The sequence below is a fragment of the Eretmochelys imbricata genome, chromosome 2, assembly GCF_965152235.1.
Source record: "Eretmochelys imbricata isolate rEreImb1 chromosome 2, rEreImb1.hap1, whole genome shotgun sequence".
NCBI lineage: Eukaryota > Metazoa > Chordata > Testudines > Cheloniidae > Eretmochelys > Eretmochelys imbricata.
The window spans coordinates 25,458,665-25,472,324 of NC_135573.1; the positions used below are offsets into that span (position 1 = coordinate 25,458,665).

General features: G+C 38.9%; 1 protein-coding gene across 1 annotated transcript in view; it reads left to right on the forward strand.

The window, feature by feature from the left end:
- TNFRSF11B (TNF receptor superfamily member 11b) overlaps positions 1-12,994 on the forward strand; it is a 34,198-nt gene extending 21,204 nt beyond the window's left edge. The window contains exons 2-5 of the mRNA XM_077808845.1: positions 537-906; positions 9,504-9,698; positions 10,289-10,513; positions 12,306-12,994. Of these exons, the coding sequence (XP_077664971.1) occupies positions 537-906; positions 9,504-9,698; positions 10,289-10,513; positions 12,306-12,694 (1,179 nt within the window). The 3' untranslated portion in view covers positions 12,695-12,994. The remainder of the gene's footprint in view (positions 1-536; positions 907-9,503; positions 9,699-10,288; positions 10,514-12,305) is intronic.
- The last annotated feature ends 666 nt before the right edge of the window (positions 12,995-13,660 follow it).

Sequence of the window (13,660 nt, forward strand, 5' to 3'; positions counted from 1 at the left end):
CAATTCCACTGAAATCTGTGGACCAGATCCACAGTTGGTGCAAACAAGCACTGCTCCTGGGCCCATTGGAGTTACACTAGTGTAAGTGAGAAGACAATCCAAATCCATAGTCCTGTTCCCACAGCATTTACAGTCTAAGAGCTCTATCCTACAAAGAACTGCTTAAGTGATTTACAGGGTAAGTCCCTTTGATAGATAATGAACGGACCCGGGAAAATGGAGGGGGATCACGGTAAAATCATGCTATTTAATTGGTTAGGGTTAGCTTGGACTTTGTTGGTTCCAGGATATTTTAATAGTTGTAATATGGAATGCCTGGGTTTTTTTTCAAATATTAAATTTTCTGTGATAATGTAGCCTCTGGAAAGTGGGAAAGTTGGTTCATATTTTCATATATTGCTGTAGTACGTCTTTTTTTAATGACTTTGAAGAAACAGACATGATTAGATACATAAGCACATAGAACTGTAAGTTTTTTTTTGGCTGTGCTGTCTCATAGGACTAAAGAGAACAATATTTAATTTTCCTTTTGCTAGTTCTTGGATATCTATGTTAAGTGGACAATTCAAGAAACCGCTCCCCCAAAGTACCTCCATTATGACCCAGTGACATCTCGCCAACTGATGTGTGACCTGTGCTCTCCAGGAACCTATGTAAAACAGCACTGTACAGCTACAAAAAAGACTGAATGTGCACCATGTCCAGATCAGTACTACGCAGAGGACTGGAACAGCAATGATGAATGCCAGTACTGCAATGTAGTGTGCAAAGAGCTGCAGTATGTGAAGCAAGAATGCAACAGTACACAGAACCGCATCTGTGAATGTATTGAAGGGAGATACCTTGAGCTAGAATTTTGTTTAAGGCACACAGAATGTCCTCCTGGATTTGGTGTAGTACAACCAGGTATGTATTTGCTTTCAATATGCAACAGAATTAATTAGAGCTGTACAAAGCATTAAAGACTTGTGGCACTAAAAGATTAGGAAACAAGCTTGTCTAGATGAAATTACAGACTAATAAACGGCAAAGCTAATGCAACCTGTTACCATTGTGACATTGCTTTGGACTATAGCCAAAGGAACATTTCTCAGTGGAATACTCTGCTCCTACTGAATATGTAACTTAACGGTAGTACAAATGTAGCAAATTGCACTCTAATGAGAAACATGATGGATAGCCTCTTTTAAAGGAACATTATCTGGGATACAGTATTTCTGTTCTTTCATTTTGAAATCTGCTGTTTCAAGCCACTGTGTATCTTGACAAACACCAGAAGCATTAACTGATACAGCACCAAGAGCATAATTATAACAATATCAGTGTAGCTCTAGAGTCAGAGCAAAACGTGGTAATAATTAATTACCAATGCCCTAAATGGGAACTGCAAGAGAAACCATTATTATTATCATCCAAAGACCAGCCAACTACTTCTTTGTCAGACAAGCTGGTAACATGCTGTATGTCTGGGAGGGATAAAGGCTGTAGCAATGTTGTTTCCGTGGAGCATTTTCTTCATTTTAGACAAAATAAATTGTTAAGACTAAGTTCTTGTCTTGAAACAAAATATTTTGTCATCCTGCAAATGATGTGGCCCAGTGTCGTGCCAACATTGAATGTGGTCTAAAAGAAATGGAAGCTGGCATTCTGACTAATCATAGTTACACCATATCCTGCATGTTACTGCATAGATCCATATGGCATTTAAATTGTTTCATGGGCTCTGATTGTGCAACAGTATCTGTGTGCACAGACTTCTATGCCTTTGTTGAATCCCACTGAATTTTGGGTGTAGAGATCCATGCAGGCAAAATCTATGGATTTCTGGGTATAAGGATCCATGCAGGTTTGGGGCCATAGTTAGTATCACTGTTAACTGTGAAACTCTAGTAGCAGAAAAACAAAGGATAATGAACAGGAATTTCACAAGTAGTTAGCATTGGCCTACCTCTATTCCTGTTGAAGCCAGTGACAGTTATATTATTGACCTCAGTGGGAGCAGAGTTAGGCCCCCAGTGAGTATGTTTAAAAGAAGTGAGCTGAGGGCCCAAGTGGACCCAAAGTTTGAACATTCAGCTCCTTACGGATTTGGTATAAAAATCAGCCTTCCTAGCACTGAGTAATTATTTTGGAGTCTGTATTATTGTGTGTTCCACCTGAACAAAGGTGTCAATGTATGCTGTATGGTTGTGGATGATGTAGATAAACAGCAGGGTTTTATATGTGACCAGCAATGTGGGTGTATTTCTACTTTTTATGCAACAGAAAAGGGGGTTAAAGAGTTATTGTAGATTCCTGGTGGTGCTGTCCATATCTGCCCTGATTGATGTGGCTGTGCTGTGCATACTAGATTAAACAATTCAGTCTAGTAATCCATCAGTCAAGTAATTTGTCCTTTATTAAAACAAAGAAACTGTTTCTGACAGTAGCAGTAGCAGATTCACATGGCTATGATGTAGCCATGGTTGCCATAGAAGAGACTTCTTTCTTCAGTGGTCCCTTGCAAGTCACCTTCCTGTGAGTCAGTATGGGAGGATTTAGACTTCCTAAATCCCTCAAAATTGCATCTTCCAACCTCATTTGTGGTCAGTCCTGTGCTCTGCTTCCTTTGACCTCAGACCTACAAAGCTTCTGTAAAAGTGTATCTTCTGCACATTGGATATAATTCCATCATTGCTGTCATCTTGTTCTCAACTGGTGCAAGACTGCAACTTGCCAGGATTCTCTAAGTATCTCCTTGTTTGTGACAAAATCAAACCAATGGCTGTTAAGAATATGCCATAATTTCAGTATAATTTTTTATACTGAAAGCTATTTAGTTTCCTCTCCCTAGTTGTTTTTAACCGCCATGTTTCTGCTCCATACAACAATTGTCATCACTACTGCATTGAACACTCATATCTTAGTTGTCACACAGATATCCTGCTGCCCAAACAGAGGTCTTTGAAGATGCTCAAATGCCACTGATGAAAGAATGATCCACCGTGTAACCTCTTCAGCTATTGAACCTCCTGCGGTCAACCAGCTACCCAAATAGACAAAACTATTCACTCATTCAGTCTATTGCCATCGACATACAACATCAGCAGGTCATTCATTTCCATTTTATAGGAGGTATGCCTAGCTTTGGTTTATCACCATTGATCTTAAATCCCATAGATTCTGCAGTTAGTTGCAGCTCTTCCAGCAGTAGCTGTAGTTGGTCAGTAGTCTCTCCAAGTAAGGCAATTTCACTGACATACTCAAGATCCCCTAAAGATGAATCTTTAAGTTTCACACCTTCTACTTTGGCCTCAAGCAGCTTTGTCATCAGATTTTCTATTAGAACATTAAATAATATAGATGAGAGACCACATCCCTGGAGTACTCCTGATTCTTCTGAAAACCAGTCTGTAATATAACCGTTGATCCTCAGACAGCTAAATTTATACTGGTACAGGTCCTCCACTAGGCCCACTAAGTCCTCAGGCACTCCATACTGGTATAGTAGTATCCATAATTCTGATCAATACACTGGGTCAAAAGCAGTTACAAAGTCTATACATGAGATGTTAACTTCCTTTGGTCACTCTAGTCATTTTCAATAACATTTCGCAGAACGTCAAGTATCAGAGGGGTAGCCGTGTTAGTCTGGATCTGTAAAAGCAGCAAAGAGTCCTGTGGCACCTTATAGACTAACAGACGTATTGGAGCATAAGCTTTCGTGGGTGAATACGTCTGTTAGTTTATAAGGTGCCACAGGACTCTGCTGATTTCGCAGAACGTATATTGCATGGACTGCAGGTTGAACTGTAAAGAAACCTCGTGGTTTTTTGGTTGAGATAGTATTTCAGTTAGTTCAGTAGTATGATCATAAACACCTTCCCTGGGACTGACAACAACAACATTTCCCTATAATTTGAGCAAGCTGATTTAAAAAAAAAAAAGAAGAACAGAGAGTGATGCAGCCATTTTTCCAATCTTCTGGAATGTGATCAGTTTCCCAAACTTTAAAGACAACTCTGAAGCCAATGAACTAAATCCAGGCCTCCTCTCATTAGCTGTTCTGATGAAGTATTGTCAAGACCAGGTGCTTTATCTGTTTGACCATAAGCATCACTTCTTCTAATGTCACCAGCCTGTTTTCTACAGGGTTCATTTTTGGATTAAGTTAAAGGTTATGCCTTGATGGGGATCTGTTCACTAATTCACAATAATGCTCATGCCAATGCTTAAGTGCATCAATATCGTGACAGAACTCTCCATTTTTGTTCTTAACTGGAAGAAGCTGTGAGAACAGATGTCCCATTAGGATTTCAAAGTGTCAAAGACACATTTCTGATCATGTCTTTTAGAGGCTTCCTCAGTTCACTGTGCCATATGAGTCCACCATTGCTTACAATCACTTTGACAAGCCCTCGTGACTACTTGTTCAAGACATTTCTTTTCCTGTATTGCCCATTTCCTCTCCTCATCACTGACTCAGCTCTGACTTTCCAGTGCATCCATTCTGCAATGCACCTCTTTTTTTTCCTATAATTTGATGGTATCATCTGTAATCCAGTGTTGCTTTTTCATTCTCCTTAGTCCCAGTTGTTCTCCAGCAGTCTTTGTGATAGAATCCCGAAATAAAGAATCCCGTTCTTCTTTCACGGTACACAACTGGTTACCCAATATACAATATTTGTTGGAAATCGCTACCATGTAGCTATTAACAATTACTTCAACATGAAACTTATCAACATTGAAGCATTTCAATGCAATACATACATGTCTCTGGCACTTTATTAAACAGAACATCATTGTTGCTATTAGGAGCAAATCAATACTCCTAAATACACATACATCCCAGAGGAGTTTAGTCAAGAGTGTCTGAACTAGAATGTGATCCAAGGTTTTATTGTCACCCAATTGATATCAAAATGTATACATATGGCAATTCTTGTGCTTAAACCAGATACCATTAAAATAGTCCAATATCTTGATAGTAGCTGATAAAATAATGCAGATTAAGACACAGGACCGGCAGTCAGAAGATATAGGTTGTATTCCCAATTCTGCTATAGTTTCCTGTATGATCTTCAGGCAAATCATTCAACCTCTCTGTGGCTCATTTTCCTAATTTGTAGACTGGAGTAATAATGGTCACCTCTTACACAATATGTTCTTTGGCTTAACACGCTAATGTTTGTCAAGAACTTCATGATCCTTGGATGGAAGGTATTATAGAAACGTGCAGTAATAAGAATAGAGGCAGGTACAAACTTGAGATTGGTTACTGCCTGGAGAAGAGAATGAAGGGAAGGAGACACAGGAAAACAAAGGAATGTCTCAGAAATAAATCTTTTTCAACTGTAATGCCCCAATCTCCAAAGTTGCAGAACTGCTTTCCATGTCATGCTCATACAGAAAGAGGCAAGAGATTAAATATCGTAGGAGCATTAGCTGAAACTTTTAGAGCTACACTATTCGTTGGTATGCAGATTGCAGAAGCATTGCTAGATAAGAAGTTTGATGTAGTGGCTTTTACAGCTAGGTTAGAAACAAGAGTCAAGGGGCCTGAAACAAAGTACATAAGGATGTCGATTTGAAAGACTCACAAAAGAAGTCTGAGTTGTGTGGGAAGCCTGCTTACTATAGCCATCAAAGGATAATAAAATAATGGCTAACAAAACTGAAGTCATCAATCCAAGACCAAGCCAAATGTGTTAGGCTTCCAGAAGAAGACAAATGATCTTATCACATAATCTTTTGGAGGGATGGGTTCCCAAACTACAGAAGAGTGCATCAACTAAATGGCAAGTTGGCCTCAAACAAGAAACAGAGATACAGACTCTGGCAACACAATAACTTTTATAATCTTCAGGTTTTTAAGACAAGGTAATTGCTGGAAAACATAAAAACAGTGAACCAAATTTTGTTCTCAGTTACATCTATGCAACATCACTGAACACAATGTGTTTGTACTGGTGTAACTGAGGGTGGAGTGTGGCCTTAGTCTATCAAAAATATGCCTCATAATCAGATATGGAAACAATGTGGTTCAGTGGCTGGGATGCAGGCTGGAGAATCTGAATCTGACTACTGCTCCCAGTTGCCACTGCCTCAGTGTAACCTTGGGCAAATCACTTAACCTCTCTGCTTCTCAGTTTCCATATCTGTTACTGCAGATAAAGGACAATTAACCATCTTTGTAAAGTGCTTTGAGATCCATTGAAGTATAGCACTATAAAATTAAGTATATTTTTCTTCCATGATCTTAGTCCTGGCACCCAGGCTACGAGGCATGCATTGGTGGCACTATAAATCTTTCTGTGGCAAGGGAATCAAAGCAGAGGTCACCCTGCTGGCCAAATATTATCTACACCATCAAAGCATATTTATTCTGGGAAGTGATCCTACTGTCAGACTATTAGACGCTGTTAATTTAGCAGCCATCCAAGAGAACTCATTGCACATTATTTGTTTCTTTTGGATACAAAAGGACCTCACCTTCTCTGGGACTGTTCCTATATTTATACTATAGTATATATAGCCTCTTTGTCCTACAAAATTGATTCTGGCAACTGGAAATTTCTTATTTTAATGTATTTTGTAAACTGATCAGATTGTTTCTCACACTGGTGCTCTCTGGTCTGTTTAGTTCTTGTACTTTACTAAGGTTTGCTATTTTGTAGTTTTAATAACATATGCCTCTTACTTTTGAAATTCATTTTAACTAGAATATGAGTTCCTTCGAAGGACTGATAAGGAACTAGAATTGGGCCAAAATTAGAACCCCAAAAGCAAAAGTACCTTCAGATTGCAAAGAAGAACAGGAATTTAATCTGTCGACCTAAATCAGCTATTATATCTTTGATTCTAGGTCAGATCAAAACTACATGGGGCTTGTTTTCTGGTTTGGGTATGGATGCAATTGAAATCACACAGTAACATCTATTCTCAGGTCATTTCACCCCAAAATGACAGAAATTACATGAGATCACCTGATCGTGCAACGTTTCTGCCATTTTGGACCATTTTGCAAGAACAATCTTTGAGATCTGATCCTGTCAAATCCAAACCAAGCCTTCGCCACTCTCTGCACTATGGTGCCCAATAATGTGGCAGGCTTCCTAGGAGAAATCCACTTGGGAGTTAATGCAGATCAAAGCAGTGTTAGCTCTCACTGTGCACCTGCTATTCCCCTCAAGCGGGCACCAGGGGGACAGTCAATGGCAGCACAAATTCTAAGTGAGGGAGGCTGGAGGAGCAGTGCACCAGAGGTGCCATACTGCTTTAACCATGTAGAACCTAGGACTTTGCTGGGTTTCCAGATCACCCACCCTACTCCTTTCCCATTCAGAGGAAGATGCAGAAGAAACTCTGCAACCTACTGGAGTTTCCATGTACTTTGTCCCCTCCTGCAAGTATTTCTGGGAATGAGGAAAATCTATCTCCATCTCCCAAAATATGGAGATGCTAATCTCTTTGGAAGGAACAACCTGAAAAAGCAGCATATCTATGGTAGGGGAAAGTCCACCAGAAATTCTCTTAGCAATGGTAGTTGATGCCCAATCATCTGAAACGTGCAGATCTCTGTCAGTTGGACTTTCATATTGTTTACGGCAGCTGTCATTGCATAATATTAGCAGATTAAAAAGGAAAATCTCTATGTAGCCTTCTGTGGTGCATTATTCTGTCACTATCTTTTAGAGGGTTGGCTATTGCAAAATTAATTTCTATTAAGTAATTGCACAGAATCACTTTTGAAGTTAAGATATGAACAAGGAGAGCTCTTGCTCTCCTGCACATGTTTTTACTCATTATCTAGTGAAAGCAGAAGTTCTGCGTTTGAGTATATATAAATATACTCTTTATTTCTTGGCTACTTGAAAACTCAGAGATTCATATCCTTTTGTTTCTAAGCAAGTCTTAGAAATGTAAAATTGTAGCAAAGGTGGATTTGCTTATTTTTACGCAAACCTCTGTGCATTTAGCTTTTACAGCAAGTACTCCTAAAATACACTAGATGGAGGCATTTTCAAATGCAAATATAGTCCTCAATTCCAGTAAAGAATTGAATAATAGACTATAGACTTCAGAGGGGTAGCCATGTTAGTCTGTATCAGCAAAAACAACGAGGAGTCCTTGTGTTGCCTTAGAGACTAACAAATTTATTTGGGCATAAGTTCTCGTGGGCTATAACCCACTTCATCAGATGCATCACGCCATGCATCTGATGAAGTGGGTTATAACCCACGAAAGCTTATGCCCAAATAAATTTGTTAGTCTCTAAGGTGCCACAAGGACTCCTCGTTGTTTAGACTACCGACTAATAGACTTTAAGGTCAGAAGGGACCGTGTCTTTAAGTGCATCCTTATTCAATGACGCATTTACTCATGTGTTTGACTTTGGGCATATACTTAAGTCCCATTGGTGTCAAGGAGACTTAAGCATGTGCTTAAAGTTAAGACCATGCTTAAATACTTAGCTGAATAGGAATATACTGCTGAATTGGGGATATATTGTATGAGCTTTGATTTGAACCAGAATTTTCCTTTGATAGACTCTTCATAGTAGCTGCCTGGCTTAAGTTTCATACATTAATTTTCTCCCTTTCAGTCAATGTGGTGCAGTAATGTTCCATGTTGTCTCAGTTCTTTAACTGTGGGACAATAAATATTCTTTATAACAGCAGTTAGGGCAAATACTGTCTATATACTTTTCCTGATCATACATAATTATTAGATATTAGGCAAGTATAGAATAATATAATCAATCCAAGAAAGAAGGGTCAATATGTAATCTTGAATTTACCATGTCACTGAACAACAACTTACTTTTAAAGGCTTTGGAAACTCATTTAGATTATGCAATGGCATAATTTGTTATAACTTTGGAAATTCATATTTGAGAGATTAAAAATATGTATTGGAGAAACTTCCACAAATATGCATATATAAAGGAAGTGAGGAAAGTCACAATGGATGAATGGTTTTAATTTAAAGGCCAATATGTAAACTGTATTCAAATTATATTACAGAACACACACAAAAAGAAGAATCTGCCTGCAACAGATTTAAAGAAATGGGCTGAATTCTACTCAGTTACAAACAGAGTAATTTATTTTAGTGATTGTCTGCACAGATGTAATGGAGCAGAATTTGGACCAATGTTTTGTGCCCTTTAATTGATTCTCAGAAAAAAATGTATATGGAGGAAAATTGAAGGTCAGACACCTTTTGTAAACATTTGAATAAAGTCAAGTTATCTGGTGCTAATTTACAAATGTATGCAAGGGTGAGAAGCCAGTGTGTTTAAAAATATTATTTAACATACTTCTGTAGCATGAGCATCTGAATTTGAGAGAAAAGTTTTCAAAATTATACAAATATCTTCCAAGTGAGTGTTCAAGTAGGAACGAGAAAGCATGAAAATCCGAAGTCATGGTTTATTTTTTGCTATTTTCTTTCCTGGTGCACAAAAACTCACACACAATATGTATCTTTTATAAAAGATAGTGGGTTTTGTTTTTCGAAAGGCACCCCTGAGAGTGACACCATTTGCCAGAGATGTCCAGAAGGATTCTTCTCAAATGAAACTTCATCCAAAGCAGCCTGCCAAAAACACACAAACTGCAGTGCACCAAGTCATAAAATAGCACTGAAGGGCAATGCGATTCATGACAATGTGTGTCATGAAAACACGGACACATCAACTCAAAAATGTGGAATAGGTATGTATAATACCAACGTGTAGTGTAAGTATCCCAACAAGCATTATTAAAATGGGATTAGCAATGGCTATGATAAAAATTATTAAAACTGTTAGGGGCTCAGATACTACGGTGATGGGAAAACTTTAAAATCTAGTTACTGTCGATTAGATGATATAGAAGGGGTAAGAAGCATATATTTCATAGCTCTAAAGACCAGTCCCTTATTTTAAACATGGTTTTAAAATAGTTTTTCTTACAATTCTGGACCCTCTATGTTTTGTTAGGGACAAACAATTTCAGAAGAATTCAGACACTTGCTGGGATCATCTTGGCTTATTTCACCCAATCAATTCCCTATCATTGCAGGGGCCTCGGGCGTTGGTGTACCTTGGTCCCTTTTGTTATGTGCTTGTGGCGCACAATAGTTTAACCTCTCCTGAAAGCTGTAATTCTAGTCTATCCAGGTTATTGGGGTCAGTGCAGGAGTAACTGGGTGGGGATTAGTGTGTCCTGTGATGTGCAGGAAATCAGCCTAGATGATCTGCTGGCCCCTTCTAGCCTTCACTTCCAGGACTTAACCTATCTTTTTCTCTCTGATTTGTTTTCAGATGTAACCCTATGCGAGGAAGCACTTTTCAGGTTTGCTGTTCCAGAAAAACTCACCCCTAACTGGCTGAATGTACTAACGGACGGTTTGCCTGGGACAAAGATTAATGCAGAAAATATAGAAAGGATTAAACAAAAACGTAGTTCTCAAGAACAGATGTTCCAACTGTTGAAATTATGGAAGCAGCAAAACAAAGAACAGGATATGGTCAAGAAGATCATTCAAGGTAATTCAGACAGCGTAGCAAACACATTTAGAAGTAACTTTTCAAATAGCACTTTTGTAATCTCCTGGAGCCAAATTCTGCCGTGGGTGGTGGGCACACTGCTCACACTGATGCCAATGGGAACTGTGTAGGTGCAACTGTGTGCAGAATTTAACCCTTTATGTTCAACAGAAAGGACCAAATTCTGCCCAGACTCGCAGTCTATGTGACCCTATTGAGTAATATGTATGGAGTGTAAATCAATTCCCCTTTGGGACCATAAGAGAAGGAAATATTGTGATACTCAGGGTCCATACTGCCCTCATTTACACCGGAGCAAGAACTAAAGAAGTCAATGGGAGCGGGGTGTGTACAGATCAGGAGAAAACCAGGCTCACAGTATATGATATAAGTAGGGCCCTATCAAATTCATGGTTGTGAAAAACACATCACGGACTGTGAAATCTGGTCTTTTGTGTGCTTTTACCCTATACTCTACAGATTTCACAGGAGAGACCAGCATTTCTCAAACTGGGGGTCCCGACCCAAAAATGGGTTGTGGGGGAGTTGCAAGGTTATCGTAGTGGGGTCGCGGGATTGCCACCCTTACTTCTGCGCTGCCTTCAGAGCTGGGCGGCCAGAGGGTGGAGGCTGCTGGCCAAGGGTCCAGCTCTGCAGGCAGCAGCGCAGAAGTAAAGGTGGCGATACCCTACCAGGCCACCCTTACTTCTGCACTGCTGCTGGTGGTGACGCTGCCTTCCAAGCCAGGCGTCTGGCCGCCCAGCTCTGCAGGCAGCGCTACTGTCAGCAGCAGTGCAGAAGTAAGGCTGGCAATACCACAATCCCCCTACAACAACCTTGCAAACCCCCACCCTCTGCCCACTAAACCATTTTGGGTCAGGACCCCCACAGTTACAACACTGTGAAATTTCAGATTTCAATAGCTGAAATCGTGACATTTATGATTTTTTAAATCCTACGACCGTGCAATTGACCAAAATGCACCGTGAATCTGATAGGGCCCCAGATATAAGCAAGGCACTATAGGTGCTGGCTTGAGAGACCTATACCCTTTAGATATCCACGAAGAGGAATAGTGTGGGCACTGGCAATTCAAAGTCTCACACGTACCCCTGCAAACATGCTTTTCTCTTCTTGGAAAGAGTATCCCTACTCATTCCTTCACCTTTCTGCTGAAACGGCCACCATCGGTGTCAAAGGGGAGCTTATGGTGGCAGTTTTTGTGATGTTAACACTTGTTGCTGCAGTTTTCACTGAAAACTACCAAACCCTTTTCACATGAGCCACCATCAGCAACCATCAGATTTGAATGACTTTTGCTCTACAAGGAATGGATTTGAAATGGTGTCCTTGAGAAACTGTTTTTAATCTATGTCTGTTTATATCACTGTAACGTGTCTGTGCTGGAGCTGATGCTATGTTGGAACTGAAGCACCAGTGACAGTTATAGCTACAATGTCTCGGCATTTCCTGTATATCAGGAGTAAAACATCATGTAGTGCAATGTGAGATACAGAGCCCTGCCTCATGCACTGTACATATGACAAGATGCGCATTACAAAATTGTAGAAATAAATGTGTGATAGCAAGTATGTGCGTAACTTGGGATTACTTACATGAAGAAAGTTACACACATGCTTAAGTGGTTAAAACAGCAATGCTAAAAGGGTTATTTGGAAATAAAACTAGGAAACATTTAATGGGTACATGTCCTTTTCTGACTTTAGAGTTTGTTTTAAGCCATTATAAAATAGTAATGAATCATATGAATGTCCCTCCTTGCTTTTTGTAGGTATTGACCTCTGTGAAAACAGCGTCTTAAAACATCTTAGCCAGGCTAATCTAACCTTTGAACATCTCAACATTCTGATGGTGAATTTACCAGGAAAGAAAGTAAGAAAAGAAGATATTCAGCGCACTATGAAGCTGTGCAAGCCTACGGAACAAATTCCAAAGCTTCTTAACCTGTGGAGAATAAAAAACACTGATAAAGACACAATTAAGGCCCTAACGCATGGGGTAAAGCATTTGAAAGCCTACCACTTTCCCAGAAAACCTATCCAAAGTCTGAAGAAGGTGGTCAAGTTGCTTCACAGTTTTAAAATGTACCAATTATACCAAAAACTCTTTTTTGAAATGATAGGGAACCAAGTCCAATCAGTAAAAAAACGATGTGTCTAATTCAAGATATTTTTCCATTCATTCTCCACTATTTCCCCTTAATTACTGTTAGCAGTAATTAACGTAGAACATTGTTCCCCTACACTGTACGTGATTATTTATAGAAATGTATGACTGGAATGGCTCTAAGCTCTCAGAGCTTAGAGTTTTTTTTATTATAAAGTCACTTCTGTAAAAGCTATAATCATTTGATGACATTTAGGTCCTGATCTGCAGCCTTTGGCATCTAAAATCGAAAAGTACCACTGAAGTCATTGAGTGAGCAAAGAATGTTGGACCAGGCCTAATACAGTATTTACTATTTATATTCACTGATATAAAGGTTTTTGTTGTACATATTTATTAACTTAAATGGAAATTATATGAGACTTAAATTTAGAAAGAGAAATTAAATACAAACTATATTTTCACGATAGACTAAAATGATCAAGTATATTTTTAAGCAGAAATTATATAGCATTTCCTAAGAGATCCTACTTTCTTTACTTTGTGGATATTTTTAAAATTGTTACTTAGTTTTATGTGTATAAGTTGTGGTATCTTTTGGTAGGTGTTGTTTAATTTATCCAAAGTTTTTAACTCAAATAGTCTGAGAAATATACCATAAATGACCTGAATATTTAAATATTCTGTGAGAAAGTGAATGTACCATATTTAAAAACTGGATGTTCAGATACGATTGTCTTATTTTATAAAACAATTAATTTTTTCAGCTTATCTTTTGTCTGTTTATGTGGTTTCTCTCATCGGAAATGGACAAATCTGACAGAGATGTTTTCCTGCAGATTTTGCTCCCTGTTTTGAAGACATAGGGCCTGTTTCTCCAGTGCCCCAATATCTTGTGTAGTCACTGACACTTGAACAACACGAATGCAAAGGGATTAGATATCAGTATTCTGACCTGGAAGCATTGTGCACTCACTACACAGAGGTCAATGACTATTCAAGGTACGAGGCAGTGGAGAA